This window comes from Cicer arietinum, chromosome 8, assembly GCF_000331145.2.
Source record: "Cicer arietinum cultivar CDC Frontier isolate Library 1 chromosome 8, Cicar.CDCFrontier_v2.0, whole genome shotgun sequence".
NCBI lineage: Eukaryota > Viridiplantae > Streptophyta > Magnoliopsida > Fabales > Fabaceae > Cicer > Cicer arietinum.
Genome location: NC_021167.2, coordinates 7,970,134 through 7,997,064, shown reverse-complemented (window position 1 = coordinate 7,997,064; position 26,931 = coordinate 7,970,134). Strand labels below are relative to the sequence as shown.

General features: G+C 29.9%; 3 protein-coding genes and 1 long non-coding RNA gene across 5 annotated transcripts; 2 read left to right on the top strand and 2 right to left on the bottom strand.

Moving 5' to 3' along the window:
* The first annotated feature begins 7,871 nt into the window (after positions 1-7,871).
* On the top strand, positions 7,872-14,660 carry LOC101502718 (4-coumarate--CoA ligase-like 6). 2 transcript variants are annotated; one of them, XM_012719163.3, is made up of 6 exons: positions 7,872-9,281; positions 9,611-9,800; positions 10,026-10,171; positions 10,542-10,609; positions 10,725-10,827; positions 14,136-14,660. In XM_012719163.3, the coding sequence occupies exons 1-6, from the start codon at positions 8,235-8,237 to the stop codon at positions 14,253-14,255; spliced, it is 1,674 nt and encodes a 557-aa protein (XP_012574617.1). In that variant the 5' UTR covers positions 7,872-8,234; the 3' UTR covers positions 14,256-14,660. The 2 variants fall into 2 exon arrangements, with proteins under 2 accessions (XP_012574617.1, XP_004512448.1); XM_004512391.4 differs by lacking the exon at positions 14,136-14,660 and adding an exon at positions 10,947-11,378 and having other exon boundaries at positions 7,883-9,281.
* On the top strand, positions 13,552-14,050 carry LOC140919049 (uncharacterized). Its single transcript, XR_012161684.1, has 3 exons — positions 13,552-13,729; positions 13,825-13,892; positions 13,979-14,050. It is a non-coding gene; the product is annotated as an uncharacterized lncRNA (long non-coding RNA).
* Positions 14,661-15,930: 1,270 nt separating the features above from the next.
* Positions 15,931-19,763, bottom strand: LOC101502418 (uncharacterized). Its single transcript, XM_004512390.4, has 4 exons — positions 19,450-19,763; positions 19,251-19,354; positions 18,680-18,764; positions 15,931-16,357 (listed from the first exon to the last, which is right to left on the bottom strand). Exons 1-4 carry the CDS (start codon positions 19,648-19,650, stop codon positions 16,268-16,270), a joined length of 480 nt encoding a protein of 159 aa, XP_004512447.1. The 5' UTR covers positions 19,651-19,763; the 3' UTR covers positions 15,931-16,267.
* A 1,948-nt stretch (positions 19,764-21,711) lies between these two features.
* Positions 21,712-25,911, bottom strand: LOC101502093 (uncharacterized). The gene is made up of 2 exons (XM_027337478.2): positions 25,379-25,911; positions 21,712-23,325 (listed from the first exon to the last, which is right to left on the bottom strand). Exons 1-2 carry the CDS (start codon positions 25,723-25,725, stop codon positions 22,071-22,073), a joined length of 1,602 nt encoding a protein of 533 aa, XP_027193279.1. The 5' UTR covers positions 25,726-25,911; the 3' UTR covers positions 21,712-22,070.
* Between the last annotated feature and the right edge of the window lie 1,020 nt (positions 25,912-26,931).

Sequence of the window (26,931 nt, the reverse complement as noted above, 5' to 3'; positions counted from 1 at the left end):
TGTTACTATTGCAATATAGGTTATATCTCATAACAGACTTATATACATAGATTTGAGACAAGAGGATAACTGCTTTCAACACACACTAACATGAAAGTTTTAAAAGATTTAAGTTATACCACAATCAGGCAGCAGTCAAAAGAAACTTTCATCATATTTGTTCTACAACTTAGATATAAGGGTTAGGTTACCTTAATTTTCTATGAATGATTCAACCTATGAATCACAAACACTAAACAAAACATTGACAATATACTAATATACTAATGTAAATACTTAGTTATATTTTATTGGTTTTTCTATTTGGGATATGTTAGAATATAGTTTAGTTTGTTACATTGGTTGATTTTAATAAGTTTACTAGTTTTTCCAACCTATATAAATAATTTTCTTTATTATTGAATAAAGTAAGTACTTCAGTAAAACTATATTTCCTTTCTTCAACATTTATTTTTCTTTCTTCATGGCTACGAACCTTGAAAAACATATCCATGGAACTCCAATCTTTTCTTTCAAAATAATCCAAATTGAATAAAAAAAATCTTAGAAGAACCCTTATTACCTTCGTTCGAGTGTCTGTGTGTTTTTTGTTTTATAAGTAAGAGGATTATATCATGCACCTCACACCTAAACTTGTTAGGCTGTCACCCTCTCAAGGCACATAAAAATACAATTTTACCCTTTTAACCATTTATAATAAGTTTCAAAATTGATAGTTTCGGAAGTTTCAAATTTTCGAAAGTTTCAAAATAAGGATTATATTTTGAAAATATAGAAAGTTTCGAAAGTTTCCAAATATGAAAAGTTTCGAAAGTTTCCAAATATAAAAAGTTTTAAAAAAATTTCAATATGGAAAGTTTCACAGTTTCCCTATTTCGAAAGTTTTGAATTGTTTGAAAGCTTCGAAAATTCTGGAAATAAAGTTTCTGAAATTCTAGAAATTGTCATTTTAAAACTTTCGAATATTATAGAAAGAGGAGTGAAAAAATGAAAAATTAAAAAAGTTGAAGGTTTTATAAAGGATAAAATTGTAGGGTGCAAGGTAAAATCTTCTAAAAGTAAATGTAAAAGTGTCTTTTTATCGTAAAAATATGTGTTTTTTATTATAAGAGGAAATATAAAAGTGTCTTTTTATTGTAAAAAAATAAAAAATAAAAAATTGAAGGAAGGAAATGTTGTAAATAAATATAAGTATTAGCTAGGAAAATTTCATTTGCGTCTTTTGATTGATTTTGATGTATTCGAATAATATATCAAGTAACTTTTATTTGTGTAAAAATTTATATATATACTTTATATGATATAAACATTTAATCTAAGTCAAAAAAATATTAAAAAAATAAATTTACAAAGAATAGTAAATTTAGAGATATATGAAAATTAAAGATTCAAAACCTGAAAGGGTTTCTGATAGGTTCCAGGTACTATACAGTATAATTACGTTCGTGGCATGCAAAATAGGAAAGAGAATGAATGAAAATTAGTTATTCAATGAATTATTGAAAAATTTGTCGAAATTCAAAATATTATAGTTGTCAACAAACCAACCTAAAAATTATCTCCATCCATAACCTATAGTTAATGTTTGGGAAATTGATGATGTTAAAAAAATGCATTAAGTATGGTTTAATACTCCGAAAAATGTCATGGATACTCTTTGATTATATTTATGTAATTTATTTATTTATATTGCAGTGTATTTTAAATAAAAAAATTAGGAGAAGGAGGAAATTATTTTTCAATTGATATTAATGATGCTTTATAACTTTTTTGAGAGAATTTGAAATTTCTCTCTTGAAATTACGATATTAAATTCATATAACTGAAATATTGATCGATTGATTTTTCCTCTATAAGTTTGTTTTTCAATACCAAATTCAAAATATTAGCATTGATAATTTTATTTTTAATGTAGAAAAAGACATTTGTAATTTGTAACTTTAATTACATTTTTTTTAATTCTTTTTATTTTCATTTTTTAATTGGTGCATTTAATGTGATACCTTAATAATCATTCTGGAGAGTTGTCAAGTGTATAATATGATTTATAAAATAGACCCCAAATGTATATTATATATAGATGATAAATATAGATATGGACAACGTTTAATGTCCCGCGAAAATAGTTCAATGGTTAATTAAGTGATATTAAACACATTGAAGAAAATTAAAGGACATTAAAGTTTTTTTTTCTTCTTAATCTTAAGGACATTGAAAAATTTAAAGAAATTCGATTCAAAAACTAATGTAATCTAATTTATTAATATATTACTATAAAAATAATAATTATATTTAAATGGATTCTAGAATGTAATTTAGTTTCCATGTGTAGCACACAACACAAGAAAGAGAATAAATGACAATTAATTGTATTAATGAACAATTAAATTAAATTTTTGTTGAAATTCAAAATATCATGCAATTTGTCAACAAACAAATATATAATTAATGCTCGTTTCATAAAAAAAAATTAATAATAACTTTTTTGGCCATTATTATAAGAAAAATGTTTTGAATCTTGATTAATATTACAAACAAAAACTAACTATTTTTTAACAATTTAATCATATTATTCTTGATATACTCTTCATTTATTTCAAAAACATTTAATGTATGTAGTCATATATTTTGTTAAAAAAAGATGATATAATAAATTTGACTTCTGTTTCTAGGGATAGAAATAAGGTATATCGTCTGTCATAGGTATCTTGTCTGACTTATTTATGGATTGGTATGACCTATTTAATAAAAATGTTAGACTCGTGTTATTTTTAAAGTTTATTTATTTAAATAGGTCATACTCAGTTTTATAAAAAAATCTATTATGCAAAATATGTCGGTATATATATTTTTTATTATTTATTAATGTTATTTTTTATTAATATTTATTAATAATATTATTTCCTATTTTAAAATCTACAAAAAAAAGTCTAATAGACATAACATGTCGGTCTATATATATTTTATTATTTATTAATATTATTTTTTATTAGTATTTATTAATAATATTATTGATGTAGCTAAATATCACTAGAATGAGGGGTTGAATAGGGATTTTGCTGTTAAAAATAAATTTTAAGTGTTTTTAAAAACTATCCTCTCGCTGAGGATGGCTAGCTCGAGGATGGGATTTTTAAATCGTTAGATCTAAGTTGAGCAAAAGAGTAGGAGCAAAATATGAGGGACACACAATTTTATATTGGTTCACCCAAATATGGCTACGTCCAGTCCTCACACCCTTGTGAGATTTCACTAACTTTCAAACAGATCGATCCTCAACCCGAGGATGATTACAAACTGTGTATTATCAAGCTTCACCAAGCTTACAATCAATTTTCAAATATTTCCAAGCTTCACTCACTAGGAAATTACAAAGTAGAATGAGAGTGATTGATACTTAATACTTTCTCAAAGGATATACAAAGATATAGTGTAGGATCAAAGAAAGTAATAAGAGAGGATGTGATTTGCTTCTTGAAAGCTTTAAGATACTTGATCTTTTTATGCAATTGTGTTGTGCGTGTTCTAATGGAGAGCTTGTTTGCATTTTATAGAGATCCAAGCCCTTGATGACCGTTGGAGCTCATTTTTAAAGGATCCAAGGTTTTCATTATAATTACATAACTGCCACTCAGCTTGTTAGGCTAGGCAGAACCCATCCTCACGCAACTTAGCTTTGATCTTGACATGTCCTTGCTTTTTCTCTTTAATCAGAGTGCAAGGCTGTTTATGAGCTGCATTTTTTGAAGACTTTAAGGTCTAGGTTGGTTTCACCTTTTGAGGTGATGTTGACAAGAGAGAAAAAGCCACCCTATGACATAAGACTGTCATACTCAGTCCGAGGATCAGATCTGGCAGCAACATGTGATCTTCCATTTTTGGCTTGTTTCAAGTTGCCTTTTCTTAACTTGACTTCTTTATGAATTAAAACGTGCAAGCCCATTAAATATTCAGATTTTGACCTTTGCACATGCTTGATAGGTTGCTTTCACTTTTGCTGGCCTATCCTCTGCCTATTCTGCCATCCTCTGCAAACTAGTTCTAGCCATATTCATCTTTTTCTTTTGACCTTTTGACTCTTAATTTTAAATGCTTTGTTTATTCATGTTTGACATTGTTATGCATTTGAATAAACACATTTGTTTTGGTGAGAGATCAGATTGTCCAAATCTGGAGTTTTTTCAAATTGCAGCCCATCCTCACGTTTGCAGCAATTTCCATCCTCACGTGGGTTTTCCATTCTCAGGCCAAAATCACATTTTCCTTCTTTTTGCATTAATGATTAATAACCTATTATCTTATATGAATACACTCAAGAGCACATGTTAGTCATTAACCACAATCATAATCTCTTAAGTAATTTTGTTATCATTAAAATCATTTGAGAGATTTTGTCTCAACAATTATTTCCTATTTTAAAGTCTACAAAAAAGCCTAGTAGGTATAACATGCCGGTCTATATATATTTTGTTATTTATTAATATTATTTTTTATTAGTATTTATTAATAATATTATTTTCTATTTTAAAGTCTATCAATTAGGCAATCACTCAGTAGTCATTCCACCGTTCAATTAGCAATCACTTAGTAGTCGTTCTATATTTGTTTGAGAGCTAATAATAGGTGCATTTGTTTGAAGCAAAAATTTATTCTTTGAAATCAAAAATTATTTTTTAGGGTTTAATTGTTGTTTATTTCAGATTTTTTTAAAATTATTTTGTTAGAAAGATCATTTTTTGTTTAATATATATAGATACGTAAAATATAACATTTAAATGTTTTAATGTTAATAAGACTTTTAAATAGGCTTTGAGGACAGATCAGACTTTTAAAAAGGTCAGGTCAAGCCGAAAAAAAAGTCTATGATAGGATGTAGATCGGACTTAGGTCTAAAAAATTAATCTTAGATGAGACTCATACCTTTTAAAATCTAGTTTGGTCTGACTTATTCCCACCCCTACTTGTGTTTTACTTGAAATCTATAAAATTGCACTTAACTATATTTTTTAATAATTATAAAAGTAGTTTTGTCGAATGAAACTATATTAACTTACATAATTTTCGGAAAAATGTCTTGTGTACATTATTATTATTATTATTATTATTATTATTATTATTATTATTATTATTATTATTATTATTATTATTTATTATTTATTTATTTATCATTATTTAGATTGTAGATAGAAATACATTCTTTTAATGAAACTATTAAGAAATAAAAAAGTATTATTCAACTGATATATTGACTATTTTCTAATGGTTTTAAACCTCATTATTTGATGTAACAATACTATACTCTTAACAGGGAATGATTGATTGACTTTTATTTTATAAATTCATTTTTTGAAATATAAAAATTAAAGACTTTATTTTGAAAATTAAGGATTTGTTTGGATCGAGTGGTTGTAAGTTTTTTTTTTATTTAAATAATTTTTCAAACCAAAACATGTTAGAGTAAAATAAGTCTAAGTTGGTTTTTTTAGACGATATGATAAATTTTATCATAATTAACTCGTATTAGATATCGAGTTCAAAGTAGACAACTAATAATATCAGCATTTGTCAATTGACCTAGAGCTTAATAATATCGACATTTGTCACATGTTGGATTTTTAACTTAATTTGGTTCTTGTATTTGTTTTAAAATTAACATGCGACTAATTAGTGGATGTCAACATCACTCCAACAACCATCAACCACCACTATCACCAACTCCGACCACCGCCACCACAAGGGGTGTCTATTAAGCTCAAGAGTTCAAAGTCCTTCAAAAAAACTCTTTACTAAACTCCCTAATATTAAATCCCTTATTGAGATAATTTTTTTAAAGTTTCATGTCATTATCTTATTATTTTGTGGACTTAATTGAGTGGCTCATCTGTTAATATTTTGTCAATTGATATTTGTTTTTAAATTTATCTTTCTTGAAAACAAAAATCAATTTTTTTTCTCAAAAAACTGAAAAAAATTTAAATAATTTTTATCTAAAAATTCAAAACTTTTTTTTTGTCAAAAAATTTTATTTGTCAAAAAAAGTTTTAAAATTAACATGCGACTAATTAGTGGATGTCAACATCACTCCAACAACCATCAACCACCACCATCACCAACTCTGACCACCGCCACCACAAGGGGTGTCTATTAAGCTCAAGAGTTCAAAGTCCTTCAAAAAAAACTCTTTACTAAACTCCCTAATATTAAATCCCTTATTGAGATAATTTTTTTAAAGTTTCATGTCATTATCTTATTATTTTGTGGACTTAATTGAGTGGCTCATCTGTTAATATTTTGTCAATTGATATTTTTTTATAAATTTATCTTTTCTTGAAAACAAAAATCAATTTTTTTTCTCAAAAAACTGAAAAAAATTTAAATAATTTTTATCTAAAAATTCAAAACTTTTTTTTATCGAAAAATTTTATTTGTCAAAAAAAGTTTTAAATTGTTTTTTGCGAAATATAAATTTAAAAAAGTAGGCCAATAGTTCCAACTTAGAGCACACAATTTTAGAATATTTTTTAATTTTTGATGTTTCCTTTTATAGGACATTTTTAACTGATATTTTTTTACTCTTACAAGATATGGATTAAGGCCCCAATAATTTGTAAGCTTATAAATGACACCTATAGCCGCCGCCACCACCAATTCCTCACCTTCGACCACTTACATTCGATAATCGTTGGCCACCATATATGACCAATAACCACCCCTCTACCTCATACCACCATCATCCATTTATGACAACTGATGATCACTATCTCCGACAATTCGTTTACCACTTCAACCACCGTCAATCACACTTCAACTATCATTTTTAATTGTTAATCACTTATTTCTATCATTGTAGCCACATTTAACAACTATCATTTTCAACCGTCATTATAAAAATTATTATAAATAAATTATAATTTTATAATTAAAATATTTTAAATTAATTCAAAATTTGATATAATATTTTTTCAATTTCAATTCTTTTTGTATAACAATATTTTCTATATTTATGAATTCATAACAAACCGACACAAAGAAAGAGAAACGGAAATTCAATTTAATGCTTAAATTGAAAATTGAAACTCAAAAGTGAAATTAAAAACCTAAAAATGAAATTGATTTTAATTTTTAAAAATTTCATAACATCACATCGAAAAGGATTGATTTTTATATTGAACGATTGATTTTTCATTTGTAAATAATATTTGAATTTTTAATCACTAGTGTTATTAGCAGAATACAAATATAAATATCTTTGTAAAATTGTTCTATCGTCCTTTTTTATTTTGCACTCGGACACCATCCATTCATTTTAAATATGTTTCATAAAAAAAGATATATTATAATTGATGATTTTTTTAAATTCATTAATTTAAGACATCAAATTAACTTTAAGTGAATATACAAATTGATCTTTAAAATTATAAGTATTGGTCAAACTAATTTTTTAATTTTATAAATTAATAAATACATTACAAAATTATAAAATATTAATTAAAATAATTAATATTTAAACTTTTTATTATTAGAGGATATAATATAATATATTAATTGAATACATAATAACTCCTTAAGAGTGATTTCTTATCAATGTTATTACAACATTAATTACTTTTTCTATTAAATTTAAATATTACATAAAATAATTTATGAATGATTTAAAGATAAAATTTCATTAACAAATTTGTGAAGACGAAGTTGATATGATGATGTGACATGGATGGATGTTAATAAAGCATATATTTTGAAAGTAAGATGTTAACAATTTATAGATGAATTTGCCTATTAAGTGAATAAACTCATATATATGTCTCCATCACCAGCTTTGCCACTGACACGACTCAAGAGCCAAATAAATGCATGGAGATGTTTCCATGCTTAGGCTTAGTCTTAGGATCTCCAAAGACAAATTCCCTCTTTTGTTTTATTAACCATTCCAATTTTGAAACCTGATTATTATGGTCCCAATTTATAGCTGTTACATTCCTAATTCATATTCCCATGCCACAATACACAAAACCTTCAACTTCACTGAACACGGTTTTATCATAACCATACAAATTCAATTGTAAATCAAATTAGGCAAAACAAAAAAACAAAACAAAAAAGAAAGAAAGAAAGAGACCCTTTTAGTATTTCCTAATTTTTGTCAACGTGTCATTCCTTATAACTGCAATACACAAATTACAGCAAAACACCATTTTCATTTCTTCATACACCTTGTGTGCGTCTGAAAAACAATGGCTGAAAACCTCAACTGTGACATGGCCCAAAACACCATCAATTACCCTCATTGGTATTCATCAAAAACTGGAATTTACAATAGTACACACTCTCGTTTGAATCTTCCAACAGACCCTTTTCTCGACATTGTTTCCTTCATTTTTTCTCACCCTCATGATGGGGTTTTAGCCCTTATTGATTCCTCATCTGGGTCTTCCATTTCTTACTCAAAGTTGTTACCTTTAATCAAATCCATGGCTTCTGGTCTTCACAAAATGGGTGTTTCACAAGGTGATGTCGTTTTGCTTCTACTTCCAAACTCAATTTACTATCCTATTGTACTATTGAGTGTTCTATATCTGGGTGCTGTTATTACACCACTGAATCCTCTTAGTAGTGTTCGAGAAATTCGTAAGCAGGTTAGTGAGTGTAGTGTGAGTTTGGCTTTTACAGTACCTGAAAATGTTAAGAAACTAGAAACAATAAGCATTCCCATTATTGCTGTGCCAGAAAATGAAAAGGATTTGAAGAATGATTGTTTTTCGTGTTTTTTTAACCTGATTTATGGTAACTTTGATTTGCCTCAAAAGCCTGTTATTAAACAAGAAGACACTGCTGGTATATTGTATTCTTCTGGGACTACAGGTGTGAGTAAAGGAGTTGTTTTAACTCATAAAAATCTTATTGCTATGGTTGAACTTTTTGTGAGATTTGAAGCTTCTCAATATGAATACTCTAGTTTGAACAATGTGTATCTAGCTGCTTTGCCAATGTTTCATGTATATGGTTTGTCGCTTTTTGCTGCGGGATTGTTGTCGTTGGGTTCTACAATCATTGTAATGAGGAAATTTGACATTGACAAAGTTATTAGGGTGATTGATAAATATAATGTTACACACTTTGCTGTTGTTCCACCAATGGTGTCGGCATTGACAGCGAAAGCTAAAGATGTTAATGGAAGTAAGTTGCAGAGTTTGAGACAGGTTTCCTGCGGTGCAGCGTCTTTGAGCGCAGGAATTATCAACGATTTTGTCCAAGCTTTTCCAAATGTTGATTTTATACAGGTAAATAACCTCTGAATAAATTAGTCTTAATTAGAGAATGCAAAACAGGCTCTATCATTTGTATGATTACTTGAGTTTATACCATTATTTTTCGATGTTATTGTTGTTAGTAGTTAAATGCTGATTTTATTTAGCTGTCAGATAATGCATGAGGTTTGAAATCATTTTTTACATGAGGAACTGATAAATACTATTGAATCATTGATTTTCACATCCACAACAAATTCTTGACTGGACCATCTAAGTTGAACTTTATTTGTTTATGATGATGATAATGTTGCTTTCCTAGATTTTTAAGAATGTGGAGCAGTAAGATTGTTTCTTTTTAGGGTTATGGAATGACTGAATCGACGGCAGTAGGAACACGCGGCTTCAATACGGAAAAGTTTCGCAACTGTTCTTCAATAGGGTTGTTAGCTCCAAACATGGAGGCAAAAGTGGTAGATTTTAATTCTGGTGAATTTTTGCCTCCAGGTAGCAGCGGTGAGCTTTGGTTGAGAGGGCCTTCAATTATGAGAGGTAAAAAATCTGTATTTTTTTTAAATAGATATAAAATAAAAGTATTAAAAAGGGCAATATGGTCTATACCACCACTTCAGATCGTTTCATTTAGTTACTTCTATTTTTTAAAAATGTCGATGTGTCAGTGTTGTGTCCGGTGTCTGTTTATGTGTTAGTGCTTCAGAGGACACGGTAATGTACATGTCTTGTCATGACAGTTATTAATAAAACTTTATTTCTTAGGATACTTGAATAATGAGGAAGCTACAATGTCGACAATTGATGAAGATGGTTGGCTACATACTGGAGATATTGTTTATTTTGATCAGAATGGATATTTATATTTGTCTGACCGCTTAAAAGACATTATCAAATTCAAGGGCTTTCAGGTATCAAATTTTTGGTTTATTAACTTTTTTAATAAAATGTGATGATAAATTAGTTCAATATATACTCATTGGATTGACCAATGCATATACATTGACTTAGAATGACAACAAATATGTAGTTAATAGAAACACCGACCAAAACTGCAACAAATGTGATAATTAAAATGACAAAAAAAAATTCAATTTTAAAATGAGAAATTATTTTGAGTGTAATAAAATAGGAGATCAAAAGGGCAATTAAACCTGATAACCCTCGTTCTATAAAATGGAATTCTCCTTCAAAACTCACTTAAATATTAGATATCTACCAAACACACAAAAAAGGAATTTGTATGCATTGTTCTTATGTATGAAACATGATCTGTTACAGATTGCTCCTGCTGATTTAGAAGCTCTGTTAATTTTGCATCCTGAAATAGTTGATGTTGCTGTTACAGGGTAAGTATAACAACACTTCATTTACCGTTCTGCAATTTATAGAAAACACTGTCGTATTTGTATGAACACTTCATGTTTTTATATAACCCGACTGTTACATCATTTTCTATATCAGTGCCAAGGATGAAGAAACTGGAGAGATTCCAGTGGCATTTGTAGTAAAAAAGGCTGGAAGCGTACTTTCTTCGAAGCATGTTATCGATTACATTGCTGAGCAGGTTATTCACGACAAGACAAACACGTGTTCTATGATAATTTGAATTGCTATTACTGCATCACAGTGGCTATTATTAGTACTGAAATGGTTTTTCACATTTTAATCCTTTTTTTCTTGCAGGTTGCTCCATACAAGAAGGTCCGAAAAGTGGTCTTCACTGACAAGATACCGAGGACTCCGGCAGGGAAGATCCTTCGAAAGAACCTCAGGAATTGCCTGACTTCTAAACTCTAAAGCATATTTTTTTTGGATATATATAGTGTGATACTGAAAAATTACCAAATACAATAGGTAGCGGGTTATCATAACATGAAATCGATCGAATATGATTGTTTTAGTACTTGGATCATAAAGGAATGAAGATCATTGTGTCCTAATATTAAGTTAGCAAAAATTTATTTTCTGTACATGTTTTTATTTTTGAATAACTGTGACTAGAAGTCCAAAACCCAGAAGAAAAAATCACTTATAGTAAGAGATCCTTGTAATTGTAAGTGCAATAAGGAATTTACTTTTGAACTCTTGATGCATGGAAATGCACAAGAAAAGTTATATCTTTAGCTCATAAACCCTAAATTTTGGTATAGGATTTGATGATCTAGAAATAAAACCTCAAGAGAAATAGAAATATGAAAGGGAATAATTTGTAATACTCAAGTATGCTTATTTCATTGGCCTTTATGGCTTATATAGTCAAGTTGATCACAAGGGTTGGCCAATCATTACTAATGACTGCAAAGGAATCTATTAACAGTTCATGACAACACATACATTCTAGAAGCTACTAAATAAAGAAATTATAAATTTAGCATTAGAGAGAACAAAATTTAAACTTTTAAAAGTTGAATACACAATTTTCAATATATTTTTTAATATAATATTTTTATATTTAGATGTTTTACGAATGCTCTTAGAGCACTTGTAAGCATTTCCTTTAAAATATTAGTAGTGTTTGTTTCCTCCAAGGTATGATATGCTATCAAAGTACCATCCCTTGAACACCAATTTATAAGCTATTTGAAATTTGGAGTCTCGTAGAGTATTGTCTATAAGGTTGCAATTTAAGGAATACTGCATTTTGACAAAAATACAAATTTCTTTCCTTCAAACGTAGAGAATAGTCTATTTCTAAATATTCTGTTAGATTTATATACCTTAAATGTACATAAGTGAGAAATCTCATATTAGAAATCGAGTTTATGCATATCAATGTCTTTGTAATTATCAATGAATCCATTTCTTTTTGGTTTATATATAGAATAATAAATACCATTAGAAACTCACATATCATTATAATGTCTCGAATTTAAATATGGTATATGATGTTCAATCTAATAATATTTATATTTATCAATTGAATTAAGATTTAACGATCATTAAATAAAAAATATATAAAACAAACAAATTAATGCGTTTTAAAAAACATGTCATTTTCTTATATCTAGGACAAAACATTTTAGTATTATTTTCTTATACATAGGACCACCACGTCCACTATTGCACACGTGTAAAGCCAAATCAAAATCTGGAAATGAAAGAAGCCAAATCAAAATTTGTTCCACCACAATTTTTAGAGGAAAATATTTTCAAAATCATAAAATCTCTTTCAATTTAAAAGTCAATTTATATTTTAAGACTATAATGTCAATTATAATAAATATAAGTAATTTAAATTATATATATATATATATATATATTTATATTTGTCTTTACAATTATCATTAAAAATTTATACAATGATCGAATTCAATTCAAAATGTGATGTATAATTTAACAATATTAATATCTATCAATTAAATTAAATTTAAAAACAATTTTATATTTATCTTACCTTAAAGATACTCTAGCCACCATTTTCTCATGCGTATAATTTTTTTTTCAATTTTTCTTTTTTTTCATGGTCAGCAACACTTCAAATAGGAGAAAGGATATTGAAAGGGGAGAAAATATATTGAAATATGTGTTTTTCTTTGCATATTTTCTTTTCTCCTCTTCCAAATATAGTATAAAATATTATCAATTTAAATATATGTAATATTTAAAATAAGGTATCATTATCATATAATTAATATTTGAAATTCTATTTAAAATGTTTTAAGAATTTATAAGGATTTGTTTCTTATTTAAAAAAATTTATTACAATTTAGCTTTTTATATATAATAACACATCTTATATTTCCGCAAATGCAAACATAAAAAAAAAATAATAATAAAAAAAAAAAATCATTAGAATGCAAGTCATACCCCATCATTTTGTTGTTAGTAGCTAAATGATGATTTCATTTGGCTATATGCATGAGCTTCGAAATTATTTGTAATAGTAACAGATAATTAAAAATTTATATTTTAATGAATAGATAAAATAAAATTATTAATAAGGCAAAATGATCTATGTAGCACCAACACTTCAAATTGAACGCTATTCAATATTATAAACGAATACAACACGTGTCATGTCATGTGGTATTCATGTATGAATGTGCTAGTACTTCATAGAACAAGGTAATATAAATGTCTTGTCACATGACAGTTATTAATCAAACTTTTTCTTTTATTTATTAGGATATTTGAATAATGTGGAAGCTACAATGTCAACAATTGATAGAGATGGTTGGCTATATACTGGAGATATTGTTTATTTTGATCAGAATGGATATTTACATTTGTGTGATCGCTTGAAAGACATGATCAAATACAAGGGCTTTCAGGTATCTAATTTTTCGTTTATTAACTAACTTTTTATAAAAAAAAAGTGATGATATATCAGTTCAATAAATAACAGCCTTTTTTTAAGTCACATAGAAATAATGTTGCTCTTATACAAATCAACCTCCAATCACGGACTCGTGCGAATGCTGAGTGTTTTCGCTAATTCGATCATGTAAAACTGATTATAGCTAAAAGTGGGTTGAGAGTAAAATGGTTTATGTTTGTATACAACTTATTTTTACTCAATTTGTATGCATTGTGCTCATGTATGACACATGATCTGTTACAGATTGCTCCAGCTGATTTAGAAGCTGTGTTAATTTTGCATCCTGAAATAGTTGATGTTGCTGTTACAGCGTAAGTATATCAATACTTCATTTATCCTTTCATAAAAAATGCAGTTGTATTTGTACGAACACTTCATGTTTTTATATAACCTCAAGTGCCAAGGATGAAGAAACTGGGGAGAAGGCTGGAAGTGTACTTACGTCGAAGCTTGTTATCGATTATGTCGCTGAGCAGGTTCTACTTGAATCAATGTCATAGTTTCTACTAGTATATTGGAATGGTTTTCACATTTTAACCATTTTTTTCTAGCAGGTTGCTCCATACAAGAAGGTTAGGAAAGTGGTCTTCACCGACAAGATACCGAGGTCTCCGACGGGGAAGATCCTCCGAAAGCAACTCACGAATTGCTTATCTTCTAAATCTAAACTCTGAGGCATTTTTTAGGCCTATATAGTGCGAACTGAAAAATTGCCTAAGAGGATACATAGTGGGTTGTCATAACATGAAAGTGGTCGACTATGGTTGTTTAAGTACTTGCATCATGAGTACTATTGAAGGAATGTAGAACATTGTGTCCTAAGATTAAGTTACCAAAATTCCTATGATGCACATCTTTTTATGTAATTGTGAATAACAGGAACTAGAAGTCCAAAAACCAGAAAAAGAAAAAAACTATCAATTACTCTGTCCTGTTCAATACACCTAATCTCTTATAGTAAGAGATCCTTGTAAGTGCAATTGAGAAATTACTTTCGAACAATAGATGCATAAAAATGCACAAGAAACGTTATATGTAAAATTATAATGCAATGATATTTTTGTATATTTTGGTTATAAGATTTCCTGAGCACACAAGAAGTTCATTTAAACTATGGCATTTAACATACACAAATGAAACAATTTGTCTACCATACTCAATGGGCTTTTCACCATTGATATAATAATATCAAACAATTCAATGACCTAGATGTAGGAAATGTTATCTTCTTGGTGAGTTTAGGTATCTGCAGAAAGGGTGTCCCACAAAAAAGTCATAACAATTATTCATTAGTGAATAATAATTTATCAATAGTTATGAAAAAGTTTAGTAATATAAGACGAGAATCCAGTTGTTAACCTAAAATCAAAGATATAATCCAGTAAAAAAAAACACAATATGATTATCAATACTTTGTAAAAAATGTAAGACAAATTAATGATAATTAAATAACTAGAGACAGAGGAACACCTTTGAAAAATATAAGACAAATTATTAAGAAAAACCTAGAGATTAATGAGTTGGAATGAGATATGTTATATGATAGAACGTTATGGCGTTGTTTGATCCATGTAATCGACCATACTCAGTGAAAAAAAGGTTGATTGTTGTTATTATTTTAATACTTAGATAAATTTGAACATTTCACCGTATTAACTTAATTCATTTATTAATATTAGATATGATTAATAACTGTATAAAATAATAAATAATCAGATGTGGGTTATCCGTGTGGTTGAAGGGTGTGTTGTAGAGAGGAGGAAGAAGAGAGGTTATTGAAGGAGACAAAAGGAAGACGAAGGAGATTGAAGGAAGACAATTGAAACAATTGAAGATGGGGAAGAAAGGTTATTGAAGTGCTTGTTGTGGAGAGGGAGACGAAGAGAGATTATCTAAGTGCTTGATGGTGGAGTCGCAGATTGTAGGGTATGATGGTGGAGGCACCGTTTCTGGGTTTCTGCTTTGCGTTTTTTCGTTTCTGAATTTCTGTGTTCTCTCCTTTCTGAGTTTCTCTGCATTTTCTGGCTTGTTTTTTCGTTTGAGTTTCAAGGTTTCTGTGATTCTGGGCTTCTGTGCTTTGAATGTGTAAGTTTTAGGTTTAATTAAGTGTAAGAAGGGTGGAAAATGATTCAGCCATTCTAAATAATATTTAAAGGAAGTGGGGTTAAATTATGTTGTAAAAAAATACGTTCATGGGTTAAATGTATTTCATGTTACTGGTAAGATTGGATAGTTTCTGTGAGTACATTTTTGTTTGTATGATACACAAATTGTTTGACTTGTGTAAGCTAGTCGTCTCCCATTTAAACACTAATATGAACTATAAGTAAAATTGTGCGAACCAAAAGCTAAATTAAACCATTATTGGTATTGAAGTGCAGCAATCCATGATTCCAATATTTTATCAATCTGCTAATAGAAAAATCAAATGTACTACAAAAAAGATTCATCAGCCACTGCATGTTAACAATACTGCATACATTTTCACTAAAGCATGCCACTTTGAATAGGCAAAACCTCAAAATATTATCACCTCTAACTCTACCACACAAACATATAAGAAAGATATTGTTCTGTAAGTTGCTCGTTCTGCAGGTTCTAAAATGTGAATGTGGCCAAACGATCGGAGTTAAAAAGAAAAACTTGTCCAGTCCACTTTCTGCAACTGGCAGCAACTTACAATGTTCTAACCACAAAAATTGAGCTTCTTCATTACTTTGGCGTAAGCCGCAGGGACAGTAGAAGGTAATCTCAATCTTCGCTTTGATATCTTTGACTGCAATATATACCAGAAATTCATCAATAACAAAAAGAGTAGACTACCCTGAGAAATATTTCATAATATCAAAATAAAAAATGCTAATTCACAAAAATTATAATGAGAGAAAGAGAAATCGAGAGAAGCAAAGTTAACTGCTAAGTCCCTCCCTCCCTGCCCACCTTGCGTATGCTAGATTGCTAGGTAGCAACATTGGTCTTAATATCTCAAATTTGAAGATTCTCATTTATCCAAATTCAATTTCTCCACGTCAGACATCAGTTAAAAACATGGGCGATGCTCATCTAACCTCCCACAATTCTCGGCATTATTCGGATTCTAGGATCCAGTTGTGAAAAAACTCAATCCGGTAGTGAAAAATGAGATAAATGATATTACCGGAAGCTCCAACCCTGTAGTGTTTTTTACACAATTTAAGTCAACGTTGGGGCTGGATAAGTAACCCCCTAAAAACATTGAAATAAGCTTTCTTTTGGTGCCAAATATTGTAGAGAAATAACCTACCCTTGAAAGCCTGGTTAATGTGAGGTAGAGCCTCTACATTAAATGGGAGTTTCTGAACTCACATCTAGCCGAGACTCAAGCTCCAGAGCCAACACACCCACTATTATTTTTGTTGTTTTAGAAGCACGGGCAGGCCACTATGGAGTGAATTTCTAAGACCAAATTCCCCCACTAAGTTTACAAGTTTAGTATAGCAGATATGACTTATGAATACTTTGTTTCCCCACTATGCATTGTGATTTTGCTCGTGTGAGTATTCTGAATTGTTTCCATTGAAATTCATAAGTCAGAAAATTGTATCGATAGAAGTTAGAAATCTGCCCATAAACTTCTCTCATGCTAGCTGACGAGATATAAATAAATACATAAATAAACCGTTAATCTAAAGTAAAACCATGCACTATCAGGTTAACAAATCATGCAAGATTTAGATAAAGTGTTTACATCATTGTTCTTAGGAAAGCGTTTGTACTTAATATATAGTTCTAAATCATATGAACCACACAAAAGAACTTGAAGCGGTTAGACAAAAGAAGTTTTGTCGATGGCGGGAGGCCAAAAGGCCGTCATATAAACATGCCATTGCAGCCTATGGCGCCACCATGGAGGCCATTCACAAATTGCCTATGGTGATGCCATGGCCACCACATAACAACACTGCAAGATGGGTCTGATAAGTTTTTAATGTACCTATAACAGAACTTATATATAGTGAGGATTTAAAAGGCAATGTATGTTTACTAGCGAACTGTTAGTGCTAACAAATTCCCTTTCTAACTCTTAACAATTAATGCCACCAATTCATACGTTCCTTAAAATCATTAACTTCAGAGTTTTGTATGGATTTTATGAAGAATAAAGTCGGCTTCTGTCTTTTCCTTTGAATACAAAATTAACATTTTTCACAATCATTATTAAGGAAGTTTAACACATACTAATACAGAAGTATACCACCCCCACATACGCAAAAAAATATTAGTATTTGATGTCAAGTAACCATATCATAGGAAAAAGGAATCATGGGGAAGCTGGTAGTATTCCCTGATAATGATCAGCCTTGTGCTGGCTGGTGCCATCTACCGAATAGCTCTAATCCATTATTTTGGTCATTGATAAATCATGTTAATAGCAATACTGACTACATAGTGCAACCATACCACATTGACCTATATCCTATACAGCATGCATACCCACAACAAATGCCCACTAATCACTACTTTGCATTTGATGTTTCCAAACGCTTATTAATACATTAAATACAAGTATATCATAATTATTGCCTTATAAACCCTGTCAATTTCACATCTGTGAATAACGCAACATGAGTTCTATTTTCTGCAAATGAAGTAAACCAAACTCACAATTTAGCTATTAGTCCTATTAAGTTAGAAATGTGCATTAATTGATAAACATGACATGTCTTCTCCGACAGAAATGTGCCACTGTTTTTCTGTTAAGTGTTTGACCTATTTATTTAACTATCTAAGAAATTCAGAATGTAAGGTACTATAAATCTTATAGGAAACCTGTTTAGGAAGGAAGCAGCCATTCATTGTGAATAACTGAATATGCTCAAGTTAACAACTCATTCAAGACGGATTTCGGTAATTTATTCACACCTCATGAATTATTGAGATGGGGGATATTGGTAACGAGTGATTGAATATAGTGTGATCTATTTATCACCAGCAGAACAATCTAATCACTGAAGTTTTCCAGGAAAAACCACACAGGAACTTGCATTTCAACAAAACCATCACATTATCATATGCCATAAATAAGAGCTTATTCTGTCCAAGGGAAAGAAAAATGAACCTTCAAATGAGCATTGTGACGTTTGCCCTCCCTCCAACGCCTAATGCTTCCATCATTCATTGGTCTGAACCTTAACTTGTAAGACCTGCTCCAAATATAGCAAAATCACTCGCTCCAAACCACAAAACACAAAAATAAATAAATAAATAAAATAAACGTCCACAACTCCAAATTGAGTAAATATCCAAGATTGTCCTTGAAATTGTAGTGTTGTATCGAACTAGTCCCCCACATTATCAGCATTCCAAAATGATTCCCAAAAATGCAAAATATTAATCAAGTTTGTCCTTCTGTCCGGATTTTTTATCATACATCCCTGACATTAATCACTTAGTTTCAAATTTGTCCCAATATTACCAACTTAATATTATTCTAGCCCTGCAAGTAGCAACATACAATCAAAATGTTTAAAATTTTGCAACTTTAGGTATCATTTTGAAATATCTATAATGTAAGGATGAGGACCACACTTTCAACAACCAATTTGGTTATTTATCCATTCCAAATTCCATACACACACACACACACACACTAAAAGAGTGTATATAACAGCAATAAAAATGAAACTAACGAATAAAATTTCATTTTGGTTTTCTTGATCTTGGAAACAACCGGAGTCATTGGCTTTCTTCTCTTCTTCCTTTCCCTCGACGATACATGCCGCACTTGAATCAACTATTCAATCACACAACAAATTCAAACATCTATCACAATAATAACAATCTCAATAACAAAACCAAAAAATAAGAAATCGAAGTGAAGTGACTTACAGAGGGAGAAAATGGAGAAGGTCGAGGTAGGTGGAGAGGCCAGGAAGAGAAATTAAAGGGATGACGAGAAGCGAAATGAAGTGGTTGCGGCGATGAGTGGTGGAGGAAACGACGAGATAACGGAAGAGGTAGTAGAGCTTGACGTGATTGAACGGCGAGACAGCGAAGCTTTGGGAGGAATCTCTGCATCATTGTTGCCATCGTCACTGGAACTAGATTTTGGCTATGGCGTTTTGCACTTTGCTCAATTCAACCAAACACATTCGATTCCAAAGTGCTTTTCTTTCTGTTTTTTTTTTTTTTGTTATTTCATTTTTTTTTCGTCAAATGTTATTTCATTTTAAGTTATTATTTTGTTTTTGGGCCGAGATGTATATGTATGTGGGGTATGGGCCTTTTTAATTAATATTTAGTTGGAATCCCAACCCCCATTTTCCTTAGTGCAAAACATACTTTTGGATTCTAACTTTTGATTGTGTATTTGAAGGTAGAGCGATCAATAAAGTCCTTTAAAAAAAAAAATTATTAAATCTTCAATATTAAACTCTTATTTAGATAAATTTTCTATCATATGTCCAATATTTTATTAATTGGGTTTTTTTTTAACCAAATTTTAAAATTTATTTTCCTCAGAAAAATATCAAAAAAAATCTAAAATATTTTTTTCTTGAAAAAATTTTAAATCATTTTTTTTCTTAAAAAATTGTGAAAAATCAAAAAATTCATTTTCTTGAAAAAAATCAAATATTTTTTTTGAATTAAATAAATTGAAAAAAAGAGCCCATAGACTCCACTAACCCCGCAAAATAAATAGTTAGTGAGCTTGTGCAATTGACACTTATACTTGAGGTAGGGATGCAAATATAGGGTCGAGATTTAACTCATTTTAAATCATCACTGATTCACTATACATGTATAATTGTGTGGTCGATATTGATTCTTCTCATTTGTTTTATATTACCTATGCTCCTTTTGAAAGATTGTTTTAAAGTTGTTTACATAAACCAATAACACTATTAAATTATATTAATTTTCATAAATAATTTTATATTTTCCTATATTATCTGAACTATTTATTATTTCAAAACACACCTATTTCTTGCTCTATAATAAATAAACATAGATAGTATTGAGAAAATAAATTTGAAAACGAATAATAAATAAATAATATTGTTTAAAAAAAAAAACGACTCTAACGAAAAGAGTAATTAATTGGCAATAGTGATTCTTCTAAAAGAGAATATGCAAGACAAGTTCAAACAATTGCAGCAAGTATAATGAACCAATAGATCAATGCCATCTACATCTACATAGTTAATTTACTAGTTTAGTTACGTTGATTCAATTAGTTTAACTAAGTTTTGTTAGATAGTTAGATTATATTCGGTATAGGCATGGCAACGGGGTGGAGGCGGATTTTGCCTCCTCCACACCTGCATCCGGCTAATCGGAGAAAACTCACACCTGCCCCCGTTTCATAGCAGATGTAAAATTTAGGCACTCATCCCCGCTTGCAACGAGACTCGGATTTTCCCGCCCGCACCCGCACCCGCACCCATTCATATATATAAAATTATAAATTTAAAAATTATATTTATTATAATAAAATAATTATTATTAAATATTAATAAAATTAAAAAATATTGTTTATATAAATAAAATTATAATTTTTAATATTTAAAAAAATATTAAATATATTCAATATGTATATGTATATAAAATTTAAAAATTAGAATAATATTACGAACGGGTTCAGGTGCAGTGCGGGATGGATATCACCACCCAAACCCGTTCCCGCCTCCGAATTTTAATGTCGAAAAAATCCGCACTCGCACCTAAATAAAACGGATTTTCTCCGTCCAAATCAAACGAATTCAGGTGGATACCCGCAGATGTAGATTTTAGTGTCATCCCTAATTCGGTTTCATATATTAAATGTTATTTTGTTAAAAATTTATTTCACATGGTACGATGTAAAAACTTAGCAATGGTGACAGTACAATTGCAGATTTCAGACTGTCTCATCTGTTACATATACACAGTTGGAGTCAAACTCAATTATTAACTCCATTATTAATTGTAATTTCAAACAAATGTCTTTCCAACAAAGAATTGTTTCAATCAAAGCACCTTCTGTCATCCATTACTACTTCAAAGTAGTTAAAGCATATTAACTACTCCAACCAACTACTTTCGTTATGAACACAAATAATTTCACTCTCTTGCATCATATGTATAAACACCATTTTCTTTAACCATATATAAATCAGATCAAGTCATTCCATTCATAGCAACAAAAAGATGTTTATGAGAAACAAATATGACAAAATACTATAACACAGTTACACATGTCAGAATCCAAATCCTCAACAGAGACTAACAATCAAAATAGAAAGAAAAAAAAACATAAAGCACGCTGCAACAACAGTAACCACATGAATTAATACACCTAAACTAAAATCAATCATACAATAAAATAAAATCCCCCTTCTTTTTTACTGTTGCATTGCATGCATTAACATCTCATTTGCAAAGAATTATATAACGCATAGACAATGTACCATGCACCACCATTCATCCATTCATTCATTAGTTTTTTTTTCTTATTAATGCAGTTAAATTCAAACTCGTGCCGCTTCTTTGGAATCTAAACCAGGAACAACAGCAGAACTTCTCTCACTATCGTCACTCACATTTCCTGCAGCAACAGCACCACCAGCATCACTTATATTTCCGAAAAGCAACACGACAATTCCGGCAATAGCAGTGCAAAAAGCGACTCCGAACGATGTCCTAATCCGCCCGGGTGCAACCGAACCAACTGTAAACCCGACACACAACCCTGCAGCTCTCATCCAAGCATACCATATTGAAAAAGCACCTTCTTTCCCTGATGGAGCACAATCCAACAACAAAACCCTACCAAAAGCGTGCAAAATACCAGTTGCTGTGCTCTGAATCGCGCCGAAAACAACCAAGTGCCCCCATTTCCAGTGACTGTGCCCGTAATAGAATCCAAACCCGGATGACATAAGTGATAAAATGAACCCAACAATCTGCATTTTCACTGAGTTCATCTTAATCAAGTGCAGCAAAGGTTGAAGAAGCGACAACGAAACGAGTGGGAAAAGGAAATAGGTTAACCAGAACAAAAGCAAGTGCAATGGCCTAATGCAAAGCTGACCAACAATGAAAATCACACCCCCCATGAAAATTGCCATCGTTGTAAACGACGAAAGGAAAACACCGGCTAGTCCACCAATAGCATGAGGATATTTGAAGATCGAAAAAGGGTGTAGCCTTGAAGAAAAGGAGATTGAATCAGTCGTTCTACTCGTAGCTGTAGCTAAATGCAAAATCCCGACAAGCCAAATTAGTCCACTGAAGATCGAAACAACCCAAAGACTCATAATATCACTTTTATTTTCGTCGAGTTCATGTATCATATGGTAAGTAAAAGCCGAAATCAATGCAGCACCGAAACAACCAGCAGCAGTAGCATGAAGCGAAAGACGCGCAGATACACCCTGTCGAATGAAAAACTGTGTTTTCTTAAGAGATGTTCCGGTGAAGGCGCGAATCATAAGGCCGAGATGTTGTGTGTGAGCAGCATTGGCGACTGTGCTGGCTGCAATTATGCCGGCGATGTAGGGAATGAAAATGGCAGTGACTTTGAAGAAACCTGCTGGGAGACAGAAGAAAACTCCTACACCTGTTGCTGCTACTGTTATGAGTTTTGGGAAATTTCCATCAAGGTGGAAGGAAAGGAAGCCAAGAATTGGTGCAGCTATGGCTAGACCTGTTGCCCAAGCAATTGATGTCCATTCCAATGCTGAAAATTTTGAACTTATGGTGTGGCCAGTGAGTTTGCTATACCTGCAAAATTCACCACATTAGTGCATTTTTAAATTACATGGTTAGAAAATAAAAAAAATACAAGTTTTTAGACTTTAACTTTCTTGAACAATCTGTATAAAAAATTTACCCGGTCAACACATCATGATCAATCATGTCTTACTTTGAAGTAGTTATAATAAAAGACGTTTCTAGTGATTTGACAGGTGATTGATTGACAATGTAAAATCTCGTTACACTGACATTGTATTATATATAAATTAGAGTTTAATTTGCATGCATCGAGAGTGTAAAATATTTTACAGTGTCAACACATCACAACAACTCGTTTGTTACTATAAAGATAGTTGCCAACTTGTCATATAAGTTAAACATTTTTTTAACATTAGATGATTATGTGTCTTGGGGTTTTTTTTTTTTGCTGAAATAAATCTAGGGACTTAAATTCTTGAAGAAAAATGTGTTTTTTAACTACTGGCATTGCCATTTATGAGTAAAAGAAAACTATCTCCATTTAAATTAGATGCTTTTAATTTTGAGAGAGATAGACTAATAAAATAAAAACATTAAAATAATAATTTATTATTTGTCAATTTTCATATGTTGATTAAATGGAGAGAATATGAACCCAATTTTAAGAGCACAAATTTTCATGCACATTAACGACCATTAAAGGAAAATCTGACGTGATTTTAATTAGAGCTTTGGAAACACGCATATTGCACATGGAAATCACTACTTTATTCTTGTTGTTTTACAAACGTTGAACTGTATCATCGTTTCAAAACATTGATTTATAAATGTGTGATAAGTAATTTCTAAAGGTTTCTTTTGGCAATATTTGTATTTTCACTGTTTTGTATAGTACGTTTTGTATAGTACTTGAAGAAAAAAAAAATAATGTACTCTCAAAATTATTAATTTTTTTTAAAACAAAAATATTTTATTTTATGTAGAAACAGCTTCATGTGTTGTCGGCACTGTAAATTGTCGTTAAGCATAGTATCACTACCAAAATAAGTTCCCTGCCGACAATGACTTAATAATTTAAATATTTCACATAACATATGGTTAAATGTTTTCAAAGGCAACAAAATTCAAATTTTAACTTTATTAAAGTAGTAGTACCATTTTTTTATTATGCTCTTAACTTTATTAAAAAAATATTAATAATTAAAAAAATACCTAGTGTAAATATTAAATATAAAATTTTGAAATAACATCTCTCAAGTGGAGTAGTGCGTAATTAAAGACATAACCGTTGTGGATATAATTTCAAAAGATGACAGATGATTTTCAGGAGAGTCCGACAAATATTTTTATACTCCCTAGGAGGAGATACATAGATAGATATCTTTCTCTCTCTTGTTTTTTTTTTGCCAATAGTTCAAGAAGATTGGTTTGTTTTTTTCTTATAAATAAATCAAAGGTTGAAATGAGAGCAAGGTTAATAAATAAGGTTGATGTCCGGTGGGTAATGAAAGTGGTTTTTGAAAAAAAAGGAATCTTAACCCTTGAGTAAGAGTAAAGTTGGATTGTAACAAAGCCACAAAGGACACACCTTTTCATGATTGTGAACTATAGTGGAACAAACGGCCCATTTAATTAAATTAAAACAAAAATAAAATCATATAATATGGAACCCTATGTTGAGTTTGTCACACACACAACACCTCTATTTTTTATAAATAAAAATAAAAAAATAATAATAATTTTTTTCTAATTTCCACCAAACCTTCACACCCCTTTCATGTCTACCCCCTATAACTTTTTCAAAAAATTTGAAATACCCACCAAATCACACAAACTAGGGTAGATCACTACTACAAAAAAAAACACAAAGTTAGGATTTTTATTTTTGAAAAAAATACATGTTGGTTGCCTACTTAGTCTAAGTGGAGTTATTTTTAGTGAATTTGGTCAAGTAAAAATGTATAAAAAATAAAAATATTAAAGGAAAATAAAAAAAATGTAAAAATACCTTCTTAGTAAACTTTGTCAAGAAAAAAAATAAAATAAAAAATATGTAGCAAAAATAGTAAAAGAACATAAGTTTAGAAAAACTTAGACTTACAAATGAAATTCCTTTTGAGAGCAATGAGAGCCAGGATGAGTCTTGTTCCATTCCTGAAGTGATTGAGTAGGTAGATTCTGAAGCTGACTTATAATGAGAGGGAAAACAACAGGAACAAGTACAGTTTGAACAAAGTAGAAGCAAAACTCATAAAGGTACCAACCCAAAACTTCAAATCTAGAGGGTTTTTCTCCAACTTCTTCATAACCATTATAAGCTTCTCTAGCTCTCAATATTTTGACAGCTCTGTTGTGTAAGTCAGTTGTTCCACCTCCTTTACCAATCTCTGTGGCAGCTTGTCCATGTCCATGGACACCACCTTCAGCTTCAACTGTTAACTCTTTCATTAGGTCAAGTTTGTTGGTTAGCAAAAGCAGGGGGTGTCAGAATGAGTAATGGTGAGAGGACAGTGTGTGTGTTTGGTTAATAAGAGAAGATGAAATGAAATAAAATAAAAAAGAGTGTAGTGAGTAAATGAGTGAGTATAGGGTGTGAAAGTGTGTAAATGAAACCTTTTAGGGCGTGAATGGAATTTCATAAGGGAAAGTCTATACACTTATTTATTAATGTGCTTAATATCATCATTATATGTTACTTTATTTTTCTTTTGGCCCTTCAAAATTTCTATAATAATGTAGGGACAATACTAATTAAAGGCGTTACGAAGAAAGGAAACGTCCTTCGGCTAGTGTCATCATGTTTCTTCTATGTGTAAAGCCCTCTCTTTTCTTTTTTATTATACTTCAAGGTTTCTTTTCATTTTACTCATTATTATTATTATATCATTATGTTTTAAATGCATTTTTTTATATATATAATGGTAAATTTCAAAAAAAAATTACAAATAGATAAATGTGAAGTATTGGATTCAAATATATAATATGATATTCAACTTAATAATATTAATTTGTCAGTTGATCTATGATTTAAAGATTATATACTATATATAAAATATTTTATTTTATTATCTAATTTATATATACTATTAATATAAATAAAAATTACAGTGTCAATCAATCACATCTAAAATATTTGACTTTTACTATAATTATTTTTAAGATTATAGATGTGATTGGTTGTGATGTACTTATAGTGTTAAACTTTCTAAATTGATAGTGATTTTTATTTTAAAAATGGAGTTCAATTTATTTTGTGCAAATTTAATTTAATTTTGATTTATACTATTTAGATAATTTCTCACTATATTTTTTTGTGTTATATCCAAAATGTCACGTGGTTTTGTCGAGTTAAAGAGTCGTGTGCTTTTGTAAAAGTGAATTCTTAAGAGCATATATAATGAGGTATTATAGGGGTTCATAGTAAGATGAAAGTGTATCTTTTTTTATATTTTTATAACGTGTTTGAAATATTTTTATGTTTTTGTGTTTGATTTAATTTTTAAGAGTTGATAGAACAAAAATCTATCATAGAATTCATTTAATTCTCTCTCTATTTTTGAAAAATTGAGAGGGGAGAAAATCAAAACAACATTAAAAAAAATATTTAAAATCTCTTTTCATTTAAACCAAACACAAGAACATTAAAAATATCTT